A 24548-nucleotide genomic window follows, 5' to 3' on the forward strand; every position below is an offset into this window, starting at 1 on the left:
GCCTGTTATCTGTCTGTCTATCCATCTATCCATCTATCCATCCATCTATCTAAACCACATCTTTTGATTTTATGCGGGAGTTATGCGTCAGATTATATCAGAGCACAGTGACGTCCGGCGTTGCATCATCACCGTGAGGTTGCCAAGAAACTGGCAGAGACGCAGATTTAACATGTTTTTGTACAGATTAAACAAATGAGATATAACCTGTTTATTTTGTGAACCTTAGAGGTGCTCGTAGGTGTAGCATATAACCTTTTGGAGAGAGCCAGGCTAGCTGTTCCCTCCTGTTTCCAGTCTTTACGCTAAACTAAGCTGACTGGCTGCTGTCCAACTGTTCCTTTAAAGCTACTTAAGGGAACTAAAAGGGGGAACACAGGATGTTTAAATATGAAACATGAAAATAGTGTTTATTTGTATTGCAACTACTCCTAAAACATACAATGTTTTCTTTTTTTACACTTAATTCTGCTAACAATTGACACACATAGGAACCTCCAAAGCTAACTTTAACTGCCTCTATAACCCCCTAACCACCATCCATCTGCCCTACGGTCTAACTCTCACCTCCCCAGCGTCAGAAAAAGGCCCTCTGCTGTCTTCCAGAGGCGAGATGGGTTACTACAAGCTGCACACCCAGGTCCCGCTGCACTCATCCTGTAGTGGCACTCAACAGCTGATCTCCTCGCTCACCTTCATCCCCCAGATTTCAATCCACAAGGGGGCGGTGTTTAAGTGCCAGGTGTCCTACATGGGCAAAGATAAGATCGTGGTGGAGAGGGTGTCAGAGAAGTTTACAATCCTGTGTAAGAAAAAAGATTTTCACTTTTTACATTTTGCCCCTGTTTTTCTATGATTTACACAATTTATGTAACTTTGTAAATGTTGTCTTTTAGCTGTTCCAGAAGTATCAGAAATCCAGTTGGCAGAGACACCAAGTGACTCTGGTAAGGCAGACAGTTTATCCTTCTGCTGTAGCTCAATACATGATGTAAAACATTCCTGGTTGTGAGAGGCTACAGTACATCCTTGCAATTTCTGTCATCCAGATGTCATCAGCATGACTGCCCGGGCATCACATTTCCACCCGGACGTCATTACCTTCCGCTGGTTCTGCCAGGGGAGCGAGCTGAGCCCTGTGGCCTCCCAGGCCTCGTCCTCCCCTCGGCCCAATTCTGAAGGCTTCTTCTCAGCCTTCAGCCAGTGTAAACTGCCGCGTGGTGAACTGGAAAAGGGAGGCACTAAAGTGTGGGTCAGTGTCCACCACATCGCCCTGAAGCAGCCGGTCACCCGCGAGACCAGAGGTAAGAAAGAGGGGAAGAAAAGCATTTTAATGATACATTAAAAAAATGAAAGCTTAAATCTCCACTTTATCCCAAATAGGCTTCATGGAGAGGCCGCGTGTGTCTGAAATCGTCAGCTCCACTTCTTCCCCAGAGCAGACTTTGATCCTCGGATGTGAAATCACAGATTTCTACCCTCCGAACGTATCAGTCACCTGGCTGAAGCTCAGAGAGGGAGAGCGAGACGACAGAGAGGAGGAGGTGATAGAGGGAGGAGAGATGTGGGGCCCCGTACAGACTCATTCCAGACTCTACAGGGCCACAGCCACTCTGAAGAGAAGGGTAACAAATCAGGAGAAAAAGGAGAGAGGAGGAGGAGGGATTATTTGCAGAGTGGAGCACTGTTCCCTGCAAGAGCCTATCGAGAAACACTGGAGAAATGTTGACATTGGTATGAATCATTAGAGGCACTTTTACTGCCAACAACTTTTCCTTATAATATTTGTTTAACCGCTTTCTGTTTGTATTCCCTTAGTTGCTCCCTCCATTCCTCCATCCATCTCGGTCTGTTGGAGCAGTGAAGGGGTTGGTGTGTTCTCTCTCCTGTTGAAGGGAGGTCACCCTAAAGTCAAACTACTCTGGGCAGCAGGAGGACCCACTCTTTCACCGTTGGTATCCAACGAGACAGAGGAGATAGGAGATGACGGGCAGAGGGAGCTGAAAAGTGTGTGCGCCCTGGAGAGGTCCACAGGCCTGCCAAGTCAGACAAACAAGCAGCTGGAGAGACGGAAGAACGGACATGCAATAAGTACTCCTCATTACTGTATATACATAACATCTTGTTTTAAAGAATGGTAGTTCAGAAGACCTTTTCTTAGTTGCCCTCTCTTCCACTAGCCTAAACCTGACAATATATTTTTTTAAAAGCTTGTAAGACAACAATCACATATCAAAATGAGTTTACTCTACACGAGGAGTACTATTCAGTCTGTGGGAACAGTTGTGTGATGTCTTCTGTGACTCTGGGGCAGCTTTCTTAAAGGGACAGTGTATATGATTTGTTGACAAATAGCGCTGTGGTTGCAGATTGCAACCAACTGAGTATCCCCACGCTCACTCCTCCCTTTACACGGCTGCGGTAACGTGAGTCGCCGAGTACAAAACTGCGGTAACGCCGTTCTCCTCGCTCAGAGGTCATCCTTACCATAATAACACTACTTTAGGAGCAACGCAAGTCAGACGGCGTCGGGCGGTACCACGGTTTTTGCACTCTGCGGCTCACGCTACCGCAGTTTCACAGGCGTGTCAGAAAACAACGGTGGCCTTCAGGTAACGTAAAAACACGAAAGGCTCCCTCTAGAGCCAGAGTTTGGTTTGTTCGTTTTAGGCTACTGCAGGCGGAGCAACATGGCGGACTCCGTGAAGAGGACCCGCTCCCTATGTAGATATGAAGGGCTCATTCTAAGCTCACGAAAACACAACGATTCTCATAATGAAAACATAGTTATGAATATTATATTCCATTCCTGCCAATAGATCCCCCGAAATGTTACACACTGTTCCTTTAAATACTGGGTAAATAACCCTGGTGATGTCATCGGAGTTATTTTTGGCTTGGGTTCGAAGTCTACGAGTTTTAATGGAGAGCCTGGGTTTAAAAGACATGGTATTTACTTGGTAGGGAGCATCTAATGAAACATGCTGTTCCTGTTGCATTATGGGAAGTGTAGGACCTAGCAGGTATACATTACAGCTTGAAATAATCATAATATTCATAATATTACAACCTCTACTGTTTTGATTTTTACAATTCTTTTGTTGATCTGTCTCAAGACTCACGTTTTTTATTCATTTTTGGAATAACCCCTCAAAATTAATATTCAGGAAAGTGGAGGATTTGTTTAATTCAGTATTTAAACTTTTTTCTTATCAGGTGTGCAAACTTGATTTACAATTGTATGAGATCTAAAATATCATTTGCATTATAAGTGGAAACTCTATGCACATACACTACAGAGTTTGGCCTTACTGTGGACAGTACCTTTTTGCAAATTAGTTGGTGTTGCACTTCTGCATGCAACACTGTGGCCACAGGGGTATAACATGCAGAAATCAAAATTGAAATTGCACATAGTTTTAAATTTTATTTCTGTACACAACAGAAATCGTATGAGCGTTTGGTGCTGTCTTCATTTTCTTTTTCACTGTTGTTACTTTACAGAAACAAAAGCTGCCGTCACAGACCCCGACACTGAAGGAATAGAATACATTGATGAAAAAGAGGACGGAGAGAATAACAACAATGACAGGGACGAGGAAACAAAGTCAGATGTGGATGAGGACAGTGACAAAGAGAGAGAGGAATACCCAGGAGCACTGCACATCAACAGAGTCGACTTGAGGAAGGCTCCCAGAGAAAGTGAGAGAGCACGTTTTAGAGTGTGCGTGGAGATCACACACCCCGCACTCAAGCTTCCTGTTTATCGGACCTGGACAGGTAAAGACAGTGCAAAGAACAGACACACATGTACATGCACACATTACAGAGTCTACATCGTGGAAAAGCCTCACTAAAGCCAGGAAATCTTACTGGCTGAGTGAAAGATTACCAATGTAACTCACAACAGGAAATTTGCTCATGTTTAGTTTTTCAACTTGATCTTGTTTCCTCTCTTTCAGAGCCCAATGAGGAAATTTCATCTTCCGCTTGAAAGCCCTGATGTGTGCAAGAGTGCCTCTCTATTTCATATATTGCCATATAATATATCTATTATATATATATATCTATAGTAAATATAAGGTACTGTAGTAGTCAAGTTTTTAGGATATCCAACTGTCTCTGATGATGTGGTTTTGCTTCCAACATTTTGGGTTTTTATTTATTACCTTATATTCTTAATCTGTCATCCATTACTTTTTTTCCAACTTTACGATTTTTACAAATGTTCATGTTTTTGTACAAACAATAATAATCCAGTTCTGTGGATTTATTTTCTAAATATGCTTTGGAAAATAAAATCTAAATAATTTTTTGGAGAGATGTTTCTTTGTATTTTTTTTTTTGTCTGTGAAAATGAGTCGACAGGCAAAGTTACTCTTCTGTTCGGTGTTCTGATATCTGTTGTTGTTCAACCACTGAAATAAGTTCTCATTTTAAAATACACTTCTGTTTTTTTTTTTTTGTCTGTTGCACTCTGACCACAAGAATGTCACGTCACTGTGCCGAGCAGAGGAGGTGCTGCGTGGTTGAACTGAGCTCAGCTCAGATGTTGTTTAGTTTAGAACTTCCTCCTCTCAGATTAATCAGCAAAGTACATCTATTGTGGCTGTGTTGTTAAATACAGTTTGTGAACCTTGTATATGAAATAAGGTTTGTGTATTTTCTGTTCTACGAAACTCTAGCATCTTTCATACATACATATTGCATACATTATACTTCTTACCACAGTGTCACACACTTAGATGTTTTCTAAATGACATGTAGTTGGCTACGTGACTAATAAAAACCACATACTCATCATGAACACACCGTCTGTGTGTGGTATTGTACAAGATACGTGACCTAGATCATTTGAAACTAAATTATAGTCCAAATAAAACTCAATAATTATGATTAGTTGATGTGAGAGGGAGGGGTGAATAAGAATATTAGAAACATATCTAAATATTCACCAAGACAGAATCTCTTAATTGTAGACCTTAAAGGGAGCCTATGTAACTTTTGCAGAAGAGTGGCAGTAATGGTGCTTAAAGAGTACTCCTATAATTTGGCATTGCACTCCCATAACATCATAGGACTCACACCGGATCGATGCAACAGAACAAGAGTTATTGTCTTATTTATCTTCTGCCGTGAATGGGATGCGTTATCAGATGTCTCACAGCAGCTCTCTCTGGAGCCACAAAAGGCTTTGTACAACTTTTGCAAACACACATGCAATAATAGTATTACCCAACACATGTAAACAGACTTTTGACAGATGCATAAAGTAAGTGGAGTTTGACTAATGTAACAGCAGCACAGTCATAAAGTCAACAACCCGACTCCATAACCTGTCTCATGCACTATTGTCAGGATATAGTGACTGTTTTATAAAAAAGATAATTAATCATATTTGCTCCATTTCTACCCACTGCAGCTTTATTATTAAGGGATGTTTGGCAAAGATGAAGATGTGTTTATTTCTTTATTTAGGGGGAGTTGATGCTTGTTACTAATGTGATGGATCTGCATTAACCCCCTGCAGTAATTTAAAAGTCACACATCAACTTAACTCAGAAACCATCACGCACTCTTTTTGTGGTCTGCAGCTCTGCGCATATCCGCCAGCTGTGCAACACGTAGGGCTCTGCTGTACCACCGGCGACTCAGCTGTGTCAATCAGCCTCTTCCTCATCATAGAGACACTACCGGACATACTAATGTGTCTGGATGAGGAACTAGCAGAGGTGTGGTTGAGTCCTGCTCGCGTTTTGGATGCAGCTTTTTCTGCAGCTAGTTTCTCAGGAGAATTAAACTGACAGGTTGGTTTGATTTGTCAACATCCAGAGGAAATAAAGTCAGATGGTCAGAGAAAGTAAAAGAGGAGGACGTTTTTGAAGATGGACCCCGACAGTCCCACCGCCAGGGTGGAGAGGACTTTCTGGACAGTTTGGGTGAGTCCAGCATCATCTGAAACCAACAGATGTGTGATGAAAGAACTGCTTTAAATGTCATGTTAGATATAGTGACATGAGGATGGAAAGTCTCTTTCCTGCATCCTAGTGGGCTTCTCTCTCTCTCTCTTTCTCTCTCTCTCTCTCACTCTTACACACACACACACACACTCTCTGTATGTATGTTAATGTCTCTCTTGCTTCATTGCCATTGGCTTCACCATAATGAGAAGCAGCTTTGACAAAGAAGGTTATACAAGGTTTTAAATCTACACAAACAGTACAACATAATTGTGCTTTTTTAATGTGGCTGCAGGAATTTGTGGTAACACTTAAAAAAATAATTAAAAAGAAACTTTTACAGGTCTGTTATTTCCTTATAATTTTACAAAATTTTCCTGGATTGAAAGAACTCTAATTTGGTACCAATTTCAGGAAAATAAGAGACAAAGTTCTGAGTTTTGTTTAACTATTTGTGCTGAGTTGTCATTCACTGATTATTGGAAACTGGAGACAAATTGCACATTTTTTTTTTTGCATGTTCAGCTTATTTAAACAGTTTATCTTACACAAAATTATTGCATTTATGTGGGATTTATTATTTGGTGGCTTAGCAATTTTTGCCTGTAATTAATGACACAGTTCTGTCGAGGAGTTTTTGCCCAGAAAATGATTAGGAATTTAAAGATCCGTAAAATAAAACATTTCCCCATTCAGCCACAAGAGTATCAGTGAGGTATTGATGTTGGACGATAAGGCCTGGCTCGTAGACCTTTTTCACAGTAGACATTTTTCTCTCGTGTTAACAGGAAAGCAGGTTTAACATTAATGATTAATTAATGTGATTAATGATGCTGTTTCGTATTTAGGGGTTTGGGTTTCGTGGCCCTGTTGTTATTGCAGGCTGGCTCACTTGGAAGGCTTCCTGGGATGCTTAAAGCTGCTCCAATTGATGTTTTTATATTACAAATGGATTAAATGATTATGTTTAATGTGAAAGGTTTAGCTTGTAGTGAAGAACCCACAGATAACTCTTACACACCTCTGCAGTTCCCCTCAGCAACTTGCCAACCTTGAGACCTTAAAAGTAGGAGAGGGCAATGAAAAACGGGAGTCTCCCGGGAGTATCGGGAAGGTTGTATGGGCACCGTTAGCTGCGAGCAGCCACTACAGCCGTCACCAAGTTGAGAGCTGTGTGGAGGCAATAGAAATGCTCCCAATTTCGCATTAGGGCCTTAAAGAGCCAGATATAAGATTTAGTGTAGAGCAAAAGAGAGATAAAAGGAAAGTATATATTGAACTTACATTCATCAGGTCGCTTGAAACATGTCATCAAATAAATTCTATGGTATCAGAGGTGTTGGATGAGGTCGATGTCAGGGCACAGTCAAGATCTTCCACACCAAACTCAGAAAACTATTATGGACCTTGCTTTGTGTATGGGGGCATTGTTATGTTGAAACAGGAAAGGGCCTTCCCCAAACTATTGCAGCAAAGCTGGAAGGACACTATTGTGTAATAAGCCTTTTATGATGTAACATTAAAGGATGTTAAACATTAGATTCCCCTTAACTGGCACTAAGGGGCCTATCCCAAACCATAAAACACAGCCTCAAGCCTAAAGTATAGGAAGGTATGAACAGAGGGGTCCATATACCTTTATCCACATAGTTTAAAGAGGACCTATTATGCTTATTTTCAGGTGCATACTTGTATTTTAGGTTTCTACTATAACATGTTTATATGCTTTAATGTTCAAAACACACATTATTGTTCTCATACCAGCTGTGCTGCAGCGCGTCTTTTCACGCTCTTTCTGAAACGCCCAAAAAAAGCCCAGTCTGCTCTGATTGGTCAACAGAACCAAAGTCTTTGGACTCTGCTCCAGTGTTACCTGGTGACATCACCACATTACGGGAAAAAAAAAAAGGCGGGACTTCAAGCAAGATAGAAAAAGTACAAAAGCATAATAGGTCCTCTTTAATTATAATCTAGAATCTTTTTATAGCAAAGACATCAAATGCACATGGTATGCATAATGGGGAAAAATATGTAGATTGATCAATAATATAAATAAGAGTGTCTCTTTGTTTCTCTTCATCTTTGTTCTCAGGGCTATATATCCGGAGCTGTGAGCAGATTCCTCAGGCCAGCGCCCACTAACATCGCCAGCAATGACCCGAACTCCATCCAGGAATCTGCAGTTGACAGTGAGCCCGCTAACGTTGGTCACACAGAGGGTGACGCCAGCAGAAGGGGGGTCGATGAGGAACAGCCTGTTGCAGCAGCCTCTCTGCTTAGCTCATCACGGCCACTTGTCGCCTGGGATGTTTGCACCACGGACATCGACTTAGGACCTGATGAAGAGGGCATGCGATACAAAACCCAGCCGAGCAGAGGCAGCGAGAGCAAAGCATCCGAGGAAGGTGAGGGCACGAGAGAGGAACAGTTCGCCCAAGCGGGACATGATGCTGCTGCAGGGCTGCTGGTCGCAAAAGAAGACAAACAAGAAGAAAACGGAGATCAGATATTGAGCACTGGCGGACAAGATGAGACGCCGGAGATTGCCGTGTGTGAAGAACATGCAAATGCCAGGTCACTTAGACTTACAGGTGAGGCAATGAGTGAAGACGTAGAAGAAAGCGGAAGAGAACCTGGTGCTGAGGAGGAGACTGAGAGGGCAACTACTCCGGAGGATCCTCAAAAAATGGGTGAAACCATCCAAGTAAAGGAAGCAGACGATAGAATGCAGCACGAAGATGAAGAGGATTTACAGGCGGAAGACACTGAGGTCAAAATGTGCCCGATCACAGATTTGAGTCTAGAAGAAGTAGAGGATAGCATGCACATAGAAGAGGCGAAGCTGCAGAGGAACGAGGCAGATACAGCAGTGACGGACGAGGAAGTAGAAAACAGCGATGGTGTGCCACAGCTGACCTCTGAAAATGAGAACAAGTCTAACGAGGCAGCAAAACAAGTTGAAAATCAGCTGTCAGTCTGTGAAGAGTTGTCGTATGACGACAGAGATGTCAAGGAAGACCCAGGCTTTACTTCACTTCGCGTTGAATTACAAACGGCCTCTGACAAAAGTGGCATCATGTCCGAGGATGAACGGATTGTTGCCGAGCAAGAGCACGCGATGGCTCAGAGAAGTGAAAGTGATGAAGTTGAGGATGCGAGAGAGGAGGAGGATGAGAGGGAGCAGGGTGCTGTCCTTGAGGAAGAAAATGTGAGCGAGGCCGCAAACAACCAGACAAGAGATGAAGCGCCAGAGCAGGAAGACGACATCGAAACGGTAACAGAAGACAGTCAAGGAGAAGACATTTTAACTGTTACATGCAGCGAAGAAGTCGTGCAGAATGCTAAAGCAGACAAACGAGAAGAAAAACGTGAAGAAAACGGAGATCAGATATTGAGCACTGGTGGACAAGATGAGACGCCGGAGATTGCCGTGTGCGAAGAACATGCAAACGCCAGGTCACTAAGACTTACAGGTGAGGCAATGAGTGAAGACGTAGAGGAAAGCGGAAGAGAAGCTGGTGCTGAGGAGGAGACTGAGAGGGCAACGACTCAGGAGGATCCTCAAAAAATGGGTGAAACCATCCAACTAAAGGAAGCAGACGATAGAATGCAGCATGAAGATGAAGAGGATTTACAGGCGGAAGACACTGAGGTCAAATTGTGCCCGATCACAGGTTTGAGTCTAGAAGAAGAAGAGGATAACACGCACATAGAAGAGGCGAAGCTGCAGAGGAACGAGGAAGATACAGCGGTGACGGACGAGGAAGTAGAAAACAGCGATGGTGTGCCACAGCTGACCACTGAAAATGAGAACAAGTCTGATGAGGCAGCAAAACAAGTTGAAAATCAGCTGTCAGTCGGTGAAGAGTTGTCGTATGACGACAGAGATTTCAAAGAAGACCCAGGCTTTACTTCACTTTGCTTTGAATTACAAACGGCCTCTGACAAAAGTGGCATCATGTCCGAGGGTGAACGGATTGTTGTCGAGCAAGAACATGCGATGGCTCAGAGAAGTGAAAGTGATGAAGTTGAGGATGCGAGAGAGGAGGAGGATGAGAGGGAGCAGGGTGCTGTCCTTGAGGAAGAAAATGTGAGCGAGGCCGCAAACAACCAGACAAGAGATGAAGCGCCAGAGCAGGAAGACGACATCGAAACGGTAACAGAAGACAGTCAAGTAGAAGACATTTTAACTGTTACATGCAGCGAAGAAGTCGTGCAGAATGCTAAAGCAGACAAACGAGAAGAAAAACGTGAAGAAAACGGAGATCAGATATTGAGCACTGGTGGACAAGATGAGACGCTGGAGATTGCCGTGTGTGAAGAACATGCAAACGCCAGGTCACTAAGACTTACAGGTGAGGCAATGAGTGTAGACGTAGAGGAAAGCGCAAAAGAAGCTGGTGCTGAGGAGGAGACTGAGAGGGCAACGACTCCGGAGGATCCTCAAAAAATGGGTGAAACCATCCAAGTTAAGGAAGCAGATGATAGAATGCAGCATGAAGATGAAGAGGATTTACAGGCGGAACACATTCAGGTAAAATTGTGCCCGATCACAGATTCAAGACTAGAAGAAGAAGAGGATAACATGCAAATAGAAGAGGCGAAGGTGCAGACGAACGAGGCAGATACAGCGGTGACGGACGAGGAAGTAGAAAACAGTGATGATGTGCCACAGCTGACCTCTGAAAATGAGAACAAGTCTGAAAAATCTGTTGTGACAACGACGCACATTTCGGTTGATGAGAGATTTTTTGATCAAGTAGAAGAGGAGAGGCTCTGCAGCGAAGTAGACAACAAAGGGAGTTACATGGAAACAGTGTTTACAACCACCTCAGTTACAGTAAAGCCTGAAGGGGAGACTGGACGGGAAATGAGCGGAGGGTTTAAAAATATTCACATGGGCATATTTGAAGGCCGGGTTGTTGTGTCGCAGGAGCTGAACTTTCCAACGTGTGAGGAAACACAAGAGGGAGTTCCTGAATACAACAATGAACCTGTGCCAGATGAAACTGATTACAAAATTACAACACAAAGGTTCCTGGAAGATTGCGAGGAAATCCAGGGCAGCCCATTACCAGAAGAGGAGGAGAGCAAAGAGCCGGAGAGCCTTCAAAACAGCGGCACCAGAGCTGACTATTTACTGGTGAGGGAGCACATGGAAGAGGTGGAAGAGGAGCAAGAAGGCACACAAGATTTTAAGAATAGCTTTGATGCTTTATTGCCACAAGAAACAGACAAACCACTTGTTGTTGAATCAGGACATTTATTTGAGGACGAGGAAGCTGAATTACTGGTTGACTCAATGAAGACGGGGATCGAACACTCGGAGGAGGAACTTGAGTCAGACGTCGAATTAACAGACAAGACCGATAAGTTGGCAAAAGAGCCACGAGATAGGACTGAAGAGCTTTTGGTTGACTTTGAAATAGACGAAGGGTTATGTGGTGATGCTCCTGGAGACGGCAGTGAGACGACGGGAGCTGTAACAGCAGAGAAAGAGGTCAGAGTCGCTGATGAAACTTTCCTCGAGTCGGAAGTACAGAAGATGACAGAGACGAGCTTCTTTCAGGAATCCGTAGATGCCATGATCTCAGAGCAAAACAGCAACACGGCTCCTGGTTTGCTAGAAGACTTCACTGAATCTGGATTCCTGAAACAGTCCGATGAGACTGGGCCTGAATTACTTGAAGATGCAGAAATGCAAGATGCAGGGATAGATATGGAAGAAGCAGCAGAGGCAGCAGAAGATGAAATGCAGAACAAAAATGAGATGGAGGTTTTACATCTGGCAGAACCTGAACTGTCTGGACCTGTTGAGTCACTGGAGACGGAATATCAACGATCAGACGAAGCACTTGAGATGAGCAATGAGGAGGTGTTGACAGACACTGAAGCGACTGATGAATCAAAGACGGCAAAACCAAAAGATCGGACGTCGATATCAACAGAAGAAGTGACACAGCATGTGACAGAATCAGAGGGGAGTTACGCTGAAGAAACGGTCCGCTCAGTGAGTGGACGTCAGGAAGTGATCGATGACGAAATCCTTGACTTGTGGCTACAGACGGCTTTGTCAGAGGATGGCATAAAACAACAAGAAGGGCCAGAGCCTGGGCAACAAATGGAGCCAACAAATGAGGAACAAGATGAAGAATCATCTGTGCAGACGGAGACGGATAAAGAGCAGCTTGTGGAGCTAAATTCAAGAGAATTAGTGAGTGACACAGAAGCGTCTTCATCAACAGTAGAGTCTGGATTTTCAGACCAGTCTCTCAGTGAATGGGGCGCACAAAACACTGACACTCAGCTCCTGAAATCTACCAGCACTGGGTCATTTCACGGCATATATGACATTCCGGCTAATATATCAGACATCTCTGAATTGTCTAGACAACAACCCAACTCCGAATCTCAGGATATATTGATGGAGAAAGCAGCTGAGGCGGGACAATCACGTCTGAAAGAGGAGGAATCAATCACTGGAGTCACATCCCAAGAGGCTGGACATCTGAATCAGGAAGAAGAGGTGGAGAGCAAAGAGCCGGAGAGCCTTCAAAACAGCGGCACCAGAGCTAACTATTTACTGGTGAGGGAGCACATGGAAGAGGAGCAAGAAGGCACACAAGATATTAAGAATAGCTTTGATGCTTTATTGCCACAAGAAACCGAGAAACCGCTTGTTGTTGAATCAGGACATTTATTTGAGGACGAGGAAGGAGAATTACTGGTTGACTCAATGAAGACGGGGATCGAACACTCAGAAGAGGAATTTGAGTCAGACGTCGAATTAACAGACGAGACCGATAAGTTGGCAAAAGAGCCACGAGATGGGACTGAAGAGCTTTTGGTTGACTTTGAAATAGACGAAGGGTTATGTGATGCTGCTGGAGACGGCAGTGAGACGACGGGAGCTGTAACAGAAGAGGAAGAGGTCAGAGTCGCTGATGAAACTTTCCTCGAGGCGGAAGTACAGAAGATGACAGAGACAAGCTTCTTTCAGGAATCCATAGATGCCATGAACTCAGAGCAAAACAGCAACACGGCTCCTGGTTTGCTAGAAGACATCACAGAATCTGGATTCCTGAAACAGTCCGATGAGACTGGGCCTGAATTACTTGAAGATGCAGAAATGCAAGATGCAGGGATAGATATGGAAGAAGCAGCAGAGGCAGCAGAAGATGAAATGCAGAACAAAAATGAGATGGAGGTTTTACATCTGGCAGAACCTGAACTGTCTGGACCTGTTGAGTCACTGGAGACGGAATATCAACGATCAGACGAAGCACTCGAGATGAGCAATGAGGAGATGTTGACAGACACTGAAGCGACTTTATTGCCACAAGAAACCGAGAAACCACTTGTTGTTGAATCAGGACATTTATTTGAGGACGAGGAAGGAGAATTACTGGTTGACTCAATGAAGACGGGGATCGAACACTCGGAAGAGGAATTTGAGTCAGATGTCGAATTAACAGACGAGACCAATAAGTTGGCAAAAGAGCCGCGAGATGGGACTGAAGAGCTTTTGGTTGACTTTGAAATAGACGAAGGGTTATGTGATGCTGCTGGAGACGGCAGTGAGACGACGGGAGCTGTAACAGAAGAGGAAGAGGTCAGAGTCACTGATGAAACTTTCCTCGAGGCAGAAGTACAGAAGATGACAGAGAAGAGCTTCTTTCAGGAATCCATAGATGCCATAAACTCAGAGCAAAACAGCAACACGGCTCCTGGTTTGCTAGAAGACCTCACAGAATCTGGATTCCTGAAACAGTCCGATGAGACTGGGCCTGAATTACTTGAAGATGCAAAAATGCAAGATGCAGGGATAGATATGGAAGAAGCAGCAGAGGCAGCAGAAGAATTAACAGACGTCGAATTAACAGACAAGACCGATAAGTTGGCAAAAGAGCCGGGAGATGGGACTGAAGAGCTTTTGGTTAACTTTGAAATAGACGAAGGGTTATATGATGCTGCTGGAGACGGCAGTGAGACGACGGGAGCTGTAACGGAAGAGGTCAGAGTCGCTGATGAAACTTTCCTCGAGGCAGAAGTACAGAAGATGACAGAGACAAGCTTCTTTCAGGAATCCGTAGATGCCATGAACTCAGAGCAAAACAGCAACACGGCTCCTGGTTTGCTAGAAGACATCACAGAATCTGGATTCCTGAAACAGTCCGATGAGACTCGGCCTGAATTACTTGAAGATGCAGAAATGCAAGATGCAGGGATAGATATGGAAGAAGCAGCAGAGGCAGCAGAAGATGAAATGCAGAACAAAAATGAGATGGAGGTTTTACATCTGGCAGAACCTGAATCGTCTGGACCTGTTGAGTCACTGGAGACGAAATATCAACGATCAGACGAAGCCCTCGAGATGAGCAATGAGGAGATGTTGACAGACACTGAAGCGACTTTATTGCCACAAGAAACCGAGAAACCACTTGTTGTTGAATCAGGACATTTATTTGAGGACGAGGAAGGAGAATTACTGGTTGACTCAATGAAGACGGGGATCGAACACTCGGAAGAGGAATTTGAGTCAGACGTCGAATTAAAAGACAAGACCGATAAGTTGGCAAAAGAGCCGGGAGATGGGACTGAAGAGCTTTTGGTTAACTTTGAAATAGACAAAGGGTTATATGATGCTGCTGGAGACGGTAGTGAGACGACGGGAGCTGTAACAGAAGAGGAAGAGGTCAGAGTCGCTGATGAAACTTTCCTCGAGGAATCGGATAAATCCCGAGAAGAAACAGACAAAGAAAGAGTTGAATCAGTGGAGACTGAAACTGTATCGCAGAAAGAGATCGACGCTGAGGTACCTGACTGGAAAGACGCCGAAGAAGCAGATGCTAAGTCACTGACAGGAATGAGTGCTCCATTGAGAGTTGAGAAACCAAACGCTGAAGACCAGCCTCTTGAGATAACAGTGTCTGATCCTCCAGATGAAATCAAACACACTGAATCTAGATCAGAGGCTTCGTTAGAGGATGAAATGGTGTTGAGAGAATCTGGTTCACAAGGCGACACCTGCACTGAATCCGAGAGGAAGTCGCCCTCAGTGGACAAACCGCAGCCCGGATGGTCAGAGGATGTTGCTGACTCATTACCTGGGCTAGATGAGGATGAGCTGGCAGAACAGCCGACGACAATGTCTGAAGAGCAGATGGAGGTATTGTTTCTAAAATAAAAACATCTTATTATGAATAAAATCAGGCAGTATTCACAACCTACAGATATGTGAACTGAGCTGTTTTTTGTCATTGCAGGTGGACACCTCTGCGCTTGACTTTACTGCGCAAAGGTCAAGAATCGCAGTTAAAGACCCACGCGTGAGGCCACCCAAAGATCCTCGCTCCCTTCTAAACATGCCCTCACTAGAACCCACTCCACGTCTCTCAGCCAAAGTCCCTGCAGGTGTTCCTTTGGGAGGCTTGGGCATTGGAATAAAACTGCCTGGTAGGTCACTTACGGCACATGGAAAGCCACTACTTTGAGTCTTTCATGTCAAGTTATTTTTTAGAATCTGGAAAAAAATGTCACACCTTTTTGTTTTTTTTAGGCTTTGGTGCAGGTTTTCCTGTTTTAAAAAAGACACGAAAGGTGGTGAGAGAAGAAAACAGTCCAGATGCCCTTTCACAGGTACTATTAATACTCTTTGAATACCACTTTTCTCTTATGTTGAGGCGTATATACATTATTAAAATGTCACAATATCAACAGGAGACAAAGCCAGAAGAGAAGAGTGACACTCCCAAACAAGATGAGGCACCACACAGACCTAAATGGATGCCACCAAAACATCCAGGGTAAAAAATACTCTTCGATTATTGACATCAAATTCAGCACAAAAGAGGCATTTTGTGTTCAGACATTTTCTGATTCTCAGTTTTCTCGTGTGTCCCCAGATTTGGAAATCCACTTATGTCTGAGCTGAAGAACAAACTGAAGAAAACCACAAAAGAGTGACAAGAATATGAATTGTAATGCTTTTGTATGAATTTGAATATAGTATAAAAATGGCTTTATTTTTGGTGTATTTATGAAACTGAATACATTGATGAAATGTTCATCATGTCAATTACTTGCCCTATGTTTTGTAATAAAGCTTAACTGAAAAAGGAATGGTACTTTTTTATATACAGTGCAAGAAGTGGTGGCGTCGCTGGGTTTTTCGGCACATCTCTTTTTGAGCCACACGCTTCTTGTGAGACTCACATTAACTGTGTCGCTTCATGTCGTATTCCCCCCCGTGTGAAATTGAAAAATAACCGGGAAATTTCACAAAAAACTCTGAGAATCGCCTTCCACCAGCTTATAAATAAGTAGTTTCACAGTCTTGTTGTAGCTGCACTTCCTTTTATTTGTGGTAGTTTCCATCATATTCTGCCTAAATCTGCATAGCTTGTGATTTTGCGGTGACTTACAATTTTCTCCGTTGGGCATAGCGAAGCAAAAACGGTGAAATGTTAACCTGCACTTGACCCGTCGCGTGTGCACAGTTTGACAGCACACACAGCCCTGTGATGACGGCCTTCTCTGCTTTCTTCACAGCCATTGGATAAAAGCCAGATTTGAAAAAAAGTGTCTGTCCCGCAGTGGTTTGACTTTTAAAAACTAGAGCCAATGAAAATGTGGGACATCATCTCAATATGTGGGATGTGGGACAAGGGATAAAAATGCTGTGCAGTCCACCATAAAGTGGGACACCTGGTGTGGTGCAAAGCCACCTGGACAGGTCTTTCAAAGCTATTTATGTACACGGGATCAGAACTAAAAGTGAGGCTGACATTTATAAACTGGTTTGGGAATTTACTCACAACAATAAAGACTATATTAAACCTTGCAGAGGAAGGAAATTATATGAAATGTGTTTAATAGTGATGTGTCGGTCGCGAACGAGCCGGCTCTTTTAAATGACCGATGGGAGCCGGCTACCGTCCGAGAGACGTTTTTTTTTTTTTATTAATTCAAGGCAGAATGAAAGGACGATCTTCTCCGCGCCACGGGCACTCCATGCACTGACTGTGACTGAATGTTGTGTAAATGACATCCGTGCGACCAATCAGGTGATGACAGACCAGGATCATACCATCAAGCGGGGAGGGGCGGGCGCAGGGCGGGCGCAGGGCGGGCGCAGGGTGGCGCGCTGACGGTCTTCAGGTACAGAGCAGGAGGGAGAGGAGGAGAGAAAGAGAGAGAGGAGTGAGGTGCGCGAATAGAAGACAAGATGAGTGACAGTCGGAAACGAAGCAGCATGTAAAATTATGGTATTCTGGAAATTATAAGGTTTAGTATAATTATATTATAATATATAAATATATATAATGTAAAAGAGGTTTTAATCTCAATGTGACTTCCTAGTTAAATAAAGGTTAATTTAAGTGATATATGTGTACACATACTAATCATAGGTCAAAAGGGGCCATATTTGTCTGAATTATAAAAGGCAGAAGTGGTAAAACGAAGAGCCGTTTGGGAGCCGAAAGAGCCGGCTCTTCTTGGTGAGCTGAGCCAAATGATCTGGCTCACTAAAAAGAGCCTTAATTCCCATCACTAGTGTTTAATTTTAAAGTGTAGTTTTGTGGAGACAGTAGATGTCAGTATTGCCCCAGGAACGCATGGACGCCACTCACTTTGAAACTCACGAAGAGGAAACCTTGTGCTGTGATTGGTTGTAATCATCCAATGAGGAGTGAAGAGAGCTGTGATTGGTTGGAATCATCCAATGAGGAGTGAAGAGAGCTGTGATTGGTTGGAATCATCCAATGAGGAGTGAAGAGAGCTGTGATTGGTTGGAATCATCCAATGAGGAGTGGAAGAGCTGTGATTGGTTGGAGAGCTGACTGTTTGAACCGGAGCGGCGCTCCAGCAGCGGTTGGTTGTGAACTTTATGAACATGTCGACATTACTTTGACATTGTTGTCAGCTTGTTTTAGTCGATTCAACAAACTCGAATCTGAAGAAAACAACTAAAAGTCTTTTCACAGACATAAAACTCCCTGGAGAAGTTTCTGTTGAGTTCGGTAAGTCAAAGTTAACCTAAGTCTACCAACTAACGTTACTAAGCTACCATTAGCTTAGCCTCGAGCATGACGTCACTACTGCAAGGCAAGGCAGCTTTATTTGTAGAGCACATTTCAGCAACAGGTCAATTCAAAGTGCTTTACATAAACATTCAAGGACATTAAGACAAAGTGCAAAAGAACATTAAGACAATGTCTCCCTGATTTGTGTGCCTTATGGTGTTGTCTGTGTTTTATTTATTTATATTTATTTGTATTTATTTTTTGTTTGTTTTGTTTTTTTTCCTTTAACTACTTATGTTTTTTTGTATTTGCTTGTCTCCCTTTTTGTTTGCCCTTAGTTCCTAGTATTGTCTGTTTTTGTTGATACAGTATATATCAAAAATGAGGCATGATACACACCCAACAGAAGTCTGACATGTCACTGACATGCACATGCTTCCTAATAAAAATATTTGAAACAAAAGAACAATAAGACATAATTAAAACAGTTATTAAAAACATTAAAGATTAGAAAATAAAAACAAGCTAAAAATAAAAGCTAGGATAGAAGCTAAAATAGAGTATAACACACAAGAGTAAAAGCTCTAGTGCAGTATAAGATCCTTATCTGGTTTAATAAAAGGCAGCAGCAAACAGGAAAGTTTTAAGCTTTGATTTGAAAGAACATTAAGACATAATTAAAACAGTTATAAAAACATAAAAACATGAAAGATTAGAAAATAAAAACAAGCTAAAAATAAAAGCTAGGATAGAAGCTAAAATAGAGTATAACACACAAGAGTAAAAGCTCTAGTGCAGTATAAGATCCTTATCTGGTTTAATAAAGAGGCAGCAGCAAACAGGAAAGTTTTAAGCTTTGATTTGAAAGAACTCAGAGTTGGAGTTGGTCCTGCTGGTTTCTGGGAGCTTATTCTAAATATTTGGTGCATAAAAACTGAATGCTGCTTCTGCATGTTTAGTTCTGACTCTAAGGGGACACTAAGCAGACCTGATCCGGATGACCTTAGAGGTCTGGATGGTTCATAACACAGCAGAAGTTCAAAAATATATTTTGGCCCCTAAACAAAATATTTATATTTGTAAACCAGCAGCAGTATTTGGAAATCAGTTCTCTGAGAGACAGGGAGCCAGTGTAGAGACCTCAGAACTGGACTGGACTGGTAAGATTAAAGATAAAACTTGACCAAACTACATCGGTCAGTGGTTTCTTTTAACTGCCATGTTGTGTATTAATCTGTGAGCCTTCTCTGCTGGCTGAAGTTGAGATATTATTGTGTCTAGCTAACATAATATGTGTTCTGCTTTAACTAAACTGAAGGTAAATTAATGTTCATCAACGTAAGTCACAGTGCTCATCGTCCTACTAATGATCATAATGTAGTAAATGTGCTGTCAGTGTGCTTAATTACATTACACAAGTAGTTGGCACTGGTCTGTGGTCATCAGTTGGCTTTATTTTATAATGAACCTCTTAGGCCCTAGGGTGCAGGTAGGTGTGGTTCGCCTAGACAGACATACATAGTGTTTTAACACACAACTCAGTGTGTAATAGAGGTTAAAAGCTAAATGTTTTCATTTGTATTTTGTACGCACTTGCTATATTTACTAACTAGTCTGTAGCATTACATAAAGATGTTTTTAAAAATGATGTTGCCATATTTCAGAGCTGGCAAGAATTGTGACATATTGGCCCAATGTAAGTTTACATGATCTGGTAATGTGAAAGTAAAAATGTTTTGTGTTTATTAAATCGTCTCATTCACAGGCTGCAAGCACGGAGGGTCTGAGAGGACACCTGTAAAGATGTCTTCTGGGCAGTCATTAGGTGGCTTGGATGCTTCTATGCGCTGGCTGAATGAGGAATCCTTGCCAGATAGTACCCTCTTTGATGTTACATGTGAACCAGCTCTTCCTGCTACACCTGTAACAGCTGGGTCGGTGAAAAGCAGGTTTACCTTTCTCCAGACCTCCCAGTTGAGTTCCTCCACCAATTTAAACACCACTGGTCAAACACCCTGCCCTCAGAAAAAGACCCTGGATCTTCTCCAGTCTAATGTGAGCAGTCCCAAAGCGGAGAATGAAACTTTCGACACTAAACTTTCTGTACAGAATGGCACAAAAACGTTCTCAGAAACGAGCTCAAGTGATACTTCGAGTGATAAAGAAAACAATTCTGAAGTCCACTCTCCTGGACTGCCTAAACATAATTGGAAAACAGCTAGTACAGACCCTGATGACATGATGGTTGACCCCCCTGAGAATATGTATGCTCCGGAGCTTTGGATGGATTTCCAACGCTCCCCAGAAATCACTCTCCTTGATGTTACACGTGATCCAGAGCTACCACAAGGAGAGGAATTATCCACCATGTACACACAGGGTAGTGTTTTTGAAAACAGTAGGCCTTTGTTGGAGCCCAGTGAACCAAACACAGTGAAGATTCAAACGTCAGCTGATGACACATTTGGTACCCATCCTGCTAATTTTACTCACGACATAAGCTCCTCGAGTGACAAGTCTGTTCAGTGTGCTGCATCACAGTCCTCTATTTCTGATGTGCAGTGCAACACTAGTTCAAAGACTGTCACGTCTGAGCTTCATGGTGAACCTGTGCTGACCTCTAATGCTGTGGAAGCTAACAGTGAAGAGCCACTTAGCAGCCATGACGCCGAGTCGACCAGCAAGGAGCCACAACCAAGCCCAAAAACATCTGAGTCTGTGAACAACACGTTTACCTCTCTCCAGCCCTCCCAGTTGAGTTCCTCCGCCGATTCAAACACCACTGCTCAAAATAAGACACTGGATGTCTCCCCATCTAATGTAAACAGTCCCAAAGCGGAGAGTGAGGCTACAGATCAGGCTATTTCAGTCTCTAACAACAGCACCGAAACTTCCCTTGTTATAAATCAAAATAGCTCCGCTGTAAAGGCAGGTGGTTCATGTGATATGCAGAACGCCACTTTTGATAGACATTCTCTTCAAAAATCCAGCGCCAATACTATTTTAGGGGACGCTGGTGCTGCAACCTTTTGTCTCCAAAACAACACTTTCGACACTAAACCCCCTTCAAAGCAGAATGGCACCATAACTTTGTCAGAAACAGACTCAAGTGACAGTCACCAGAACACTTTCGACAAGCCTTCTCCCCTTAAGGGCTGTAATGCAACGAGTAGCCCGAAAGAAAACAATTCTGAAGTCCACCCACCTGAAGTGTCGAAACATAATGGGACACCTGCTAGTACAGACCCTAATGCCAAGACGGCTGACACGCCTGAGAGCACGTTTGAAGTTAATCCAGCTGGTGAGACTCAGGGTCTTTCACAATCATGTCTGCCTTTAACAGACGGTCTTTCTGACAATTCAGAATCAATTCTAACAAATCAAAACATGGATACGGAGGACAACAAAGCAAACACATTCGACCCTTTGATCACTTCAACACCAATGATTAGCTGTAAAATTGTTAACTTTAACACTCAACGGGAGGAGGGCAAAATCATAGTAGCACAGAAAAAACTGTACGGGGATGGCCCCAGTAAGCCAGATGGTCAGGTGCCGTCAGACGTTCCGTCAAACATCGCCTGCGATCGAAAAACGTTCTTGACGCAGCCAGCTGCTAAATCCCTTTTGCCTCCTCCGAAAGCTGCATCCCAGTTGTTGAGACACAAGCCAGCCTCTGCACTTCCAGGAAGGTTTGAGATGTTGACGTCAGGCCTGCCCATGACGAGACAAAGAACCCAAGCCGAAGCTTTGAGAAATACGACTGCTCCTGATACACTCCAGGTAGTAGGATTTGAATGTCTTTTTGTAATCCACTAAGTGTACAAAATGTTGACGGCACTTTCTGTTTAATGAAATATATCAGATTGACCATGTCAGTTTCATCTGTTCAATCCACTCTTTTTTCATGAGTGAAACCTGACAACTGAACACAAACATTGACTGCATGTATTGATTACAGTCTGTTGATGATATCCTCTGTTCTTGTGTATTGAAGACCTCAGGAATATCAAGCTCTTACAAGTTACGTGCTACAACAACAGGTAGGCAGTTTGTATTTTATTTTTAAAATTGGCTTGCTTTTATTCTTCAGAAATATTGATGGTAAATTATTAAAAGTATGGGATGAGAATCGTAAGCATCTGTGCTCCTTATGATTAATTGCTTATCAGATTAGTTGGCAATTAATTTAATAGTTGACAACTAATCGATTAATCGTTGCAGCTCTAGATGCATATGTGCACACAGTATTAGCAATCCACACTGTCTTCCCTCTGTGCCGACATTAGGATCCAAGCAAACCAATCCAGGTTTGCAGAGACCTCGGTTGAGCAGCATGCCGTCTGGCATCCAGAGAGCTGCGACAGGTCTCAGGCCGCCATCGCTGAGAAGCAACACACAAGCTGCTTCAAGCACTAACAAACTTAATGGACCCACAGGTACTCATACGGTGTCCTTTGACTGTTAATTCTGATATACAAATATGAAAGATAAATATACATAAATTTGACAGTACATAGTTTGAATTGGATCTTGCGGTACATACGTGTGGTATTCCTATACAGTTGTATTTCTGAGCCCCCATAATAAAGAAAGTAAACGAGCAAGAAGGAACAGCTAGCAAGACAAACCACAATGAGAGTACTTTTAATGTTCATGTTGGTGACTAATAATTACCAGCCACACTTGAAAAATCCTAAAAATGATTTCACTTTTAATGAAAAATAAGGTTTTCTACCTTTATTTACCTTGAAACAGGTCCAAAACAAAAAGTTTAAAGTAGGGATGCACCTATTCCGATACTGGATCGGATATCGGACCGATACTGACTCAAATAGCTGTATTAATGAGGACTGAGTGGCTGTGTGGAGTGTTGTCTCCACTGGGGAATGAATCTGCAATTTGACTGTCTTGTGCGACATGCTTGGTCATTAATTTTGTTGTTTTTTCTCCCTCTTTATACTCAAGCAGCTACTAACCCTGTGATGAGGACTTCTCAAGCAAAGAAGCAACCCTTAACTAGAGGTGAAGCTTTTCCAATAGCAAAGAGGAAGAAAATGGGTAAAAACTCCTACAGATGTTGTTGTTTTTTTAGCATTTTATAGACTTATCCGGTAGTATTTGCACAAAAGCTACCTGACAACACCTATAACAAAAACTGTGCAACAGTTATTGTGATGGTGTTCACAAACTGGACTATTCTGAGCTTACTCACTCACTTTTATCTCATCCTTTCAGATACTACATTACCACCCAGTTGCGCTGAATTCTCAATAACTTCCTGTGATGCTGCAAACGGAAGCAAAAACCTGAAACCGGCCATCGCCACTAAGAGAGCTTTGCCAGCTAAAACTCAAAGGGACAGTATGTTGGCGTTGTACCATACGGTTCTGTTATGTAGAACAATTGAGATAGATTGAGATATTTGTGTTGCTGAGGTGTTTTATGGTCAAGTGAGTTCAATAACCTGGACTTTCTGACTTTTTGTGAGTTACTTACCTGTTTTTTTTTTATCACATACTTCCAGATGCTGCAGTGCCAGCCAGTACTGCTGCTGAAATCTCAACATCTTGCGATGTTAGTAGAGCCAGAGCCCTGAAACAGCCTGCGACCAGCCATAGAGCTCAGCTAGCTAAACCCAGAGGCCACGGTAAGCTGGACAGCTCAGACTAATTTAATAAAACCTCTGCTGTGAGGTGCCTACTTGACAAATCCAATAATCTATTTGGTGTATTATCTAATAGGACTTTATTGTAAGGCTCCGTGCACAGGCTGACCATCTGCATATTAAGATCTTGTAGTTATCTCCATCTTTGTGTTTGAAATGATTTCTTTTCCCGGATCAGACATATTTCTTGACATTTCAGTTAAACAAACATGTTTTTGTGTAGCTCTTACAATCATAAGGGTCATGATGTACAATCCTCGATCCAAATCTAAACGAAAGAGGGGCCTGTTAGCGTCTCTTAAATTGATTTTCAGTTATTTTCATACAACTGCCAACAAGTAATGAAGGTTTAATGTTTGCTGATGCTGCAAATGTTTTGTTTACATCAGTAATGCTTGTCCATATAGAACTGACACAAGTTTATATGTTCAGTCACTTCTATCAAGTCAAACTGTCATGTTGTATTAATGGCTTCACGAGGAAAGAGCAATGGGGTTTTGCATTAACGAAGAAGCCAATGAAAAGGAACCAAAATATTTTGTATAGACCAGTTTGAGAATTTAAGCTCAAATGGTGTCTATGGGTATAAACTACTGCACACCACCATGACCACATAGCGTTGGCTAGAGGAAGCAGGAGTAATATAGGGAAGTTATACATCAGGTACTCACTTATCCAAGTCTGATACACTGAGAATAAAAAGCAGAAGATGAAGGATTATTTGACAGACACCTTGTCCTCCTCAGTAATGTCATGATTCAAATTGTGTTGCAGGTTGTGCCAACTGCGTCGTGCTTGAACAGCAACTCAAAATGCAGTCAGAAGAAATAAGGAGACTGAAAGAAGGTATGATTCATCTCTGTGGTTTTATCTTAATAAAGTTTATTGCAAATG

General features: G+C 42.7%; 4 protein-coding genes across 11 annotated transcripts in view; all 4 read left to right on the top strand.

Moving 5' to 3' along the window:
- The window catches only part of si:ch211-180a12.2, a 44489-nt gene extending 39849 nt beyond the window's left edge, over nucleotides 1-4640 (top strand). Inside the window, exons 8-14 of one of the 2 annotated variants that reach the window (XM_037754830.1) lie at nucleotides 492-806; nucleotides 897-947; nucleotides 1050-1304; nucleotides 1384-1734; nucleotides 1819-2091; nucleotides 3505-3780; nucleotides 3963-4640. In XM_037754830.1, the coding sequence (XP_037610758.1) occupies nucleotides 492-806; nucleotides 897-947; nucleotides 1050-1304; nucleotides 1384-1734; nucleotides 1819-2091; nucleotides 3505-3780; nucleotides 3963-3994 (1553 nt within the window). In that variant the 3' untranslated portion in view covers nucleotides 3995-4640. The remainder of the gene's footprint in view (nucleotides 1-491; nucleotides 807-896; nucleotides 948-1049; nucleotides 1305-1383; nucleotides 1735-1818; nucleotides 2092-3504; nucleotides 3781-3962) is intronic. The other variant, XM_037754831.1, reaches the window with a different exon arrangement.
- An 817-nt stretch (nucleotides 4641-5457) lies between these two features.
- On the top strand, nucleotides 5458-10750 carry LOC119479844 (midasin-like). Its single transcript, XM_037755812.1, has 3 exons — nucleotides 5458-5939; nucleotides 8053-10674; nucleotides 10724-10750. The coding sequence occupies exons 1-3, from the start codon at nucleotides 5886-5888 to the stop codon at nucleotides 10748-10750; spliced, it is 2703 nt and encodes a 900-aa protein (XP_037611740.1). The 5' UTR covers nucleotides 5458-5885.
- si:ch211-136m16.8 (CAP-Gly domain-containing linker protein 1) lies at nucleotides 10666-16082 on the top strand. 4 transcript variants are annotated; one of them, XM_037754826.1, is made up of 6 exons: nucleotides 10666-13809; nucleotides 14212-15129; nucleotides 15227-15416; nucleotides 15520-15599; nucleotides 15681-15766; nucleotides 15866-16082. In XM_037754826.1, the coding sequence occupies exons 1-6, from the start codon at nucleotides 10768-10770 to the stop codon at nucleotides 15924-15926; spliced, it is 4377 nt and encodes a 1458-aa protein (XP_037610754.1). In that variant the 5' UTR covers nucleotides 10666-10767; the 3' UTR covers nucleotides 15927-16082. The 4 variants fall into 4 exon arrangements, with proteins under 4 accessions (XP_037610754.1, XP_037610755.1, XP_037610756.1 ...); XM_037754827.1 differs by having other exon boundaries at nucleotides 10666-13420; nucleotides 13829-15129; XM_037754828.1 differs by having other exon boundaries at nucleotides 10666-13128; nucleotides 13810-15129.
- Nucleotides 16083-17798: 1716 nt separating this feature from the next.
- The window catches only part of LOC119479992 (serine-rich adhesin for platelets-like), a 7594-nt gene continuing 844 nt past the window's right edge, over nucleotides 17799-24548 (top strand). The window contains exons 1-8 of one of the 4 annotated variants that reach the window (XM_037756045.1): nucleotides 17799-17983; nucleotides 19752-21769; nucleotides 21984-22029; nucleotides 22276-22425; nucleotides 22955-23011; nucleotides 23225-23350; nucleotides 23514-23636; nucleotides 24429-24500. In XM_037756045.1, coding sequence (XP_037611973.1) covers nucleotides 19790-21769; nucleotides 21984-22029; nucleotides 22276-22425; nucleotides 22955-23011; nucleotides 23225-23350; nucleotides 23514-23636; nucleotides 24429-24500 — 2554 coding nt within the window. In that variant the 5' untranslated portion in view covers nucleotides 17799-17983; nucleotides 19752-19789. Of the gene's footprint in view, nucleotides 17984-19751; nucleotides 21770-21983; nucleotides 22030-22275; nucleotides 22426-22954; nucleotides 23048-23224; nucleotides 23351-23513; nucleotides 23637-24428; nucleotides 24501-24548 lie in introns of all 4 variants that reach the window. The other 3 variants (XM_037756046.1, XM_037756043.1, XM_037756044.1) reach the window with 3 other exon arrangements.

The sequence above is a fragment of the Sebastes umbrosus genome, chromosome 20, assembly GCF_015220745.1.
Source record: "Sebastes umbrosus isolate fSebUmb1 chromosome 20, fSebUmb1.pri, whole genome shotgun sequence".
NCBI classification, from domain to species: Eukaryota; Metazoa; Chordata; class Actinopteri; order Perciformes; family Sebastidae; genus Sebastes; species Sebastes umbrosus.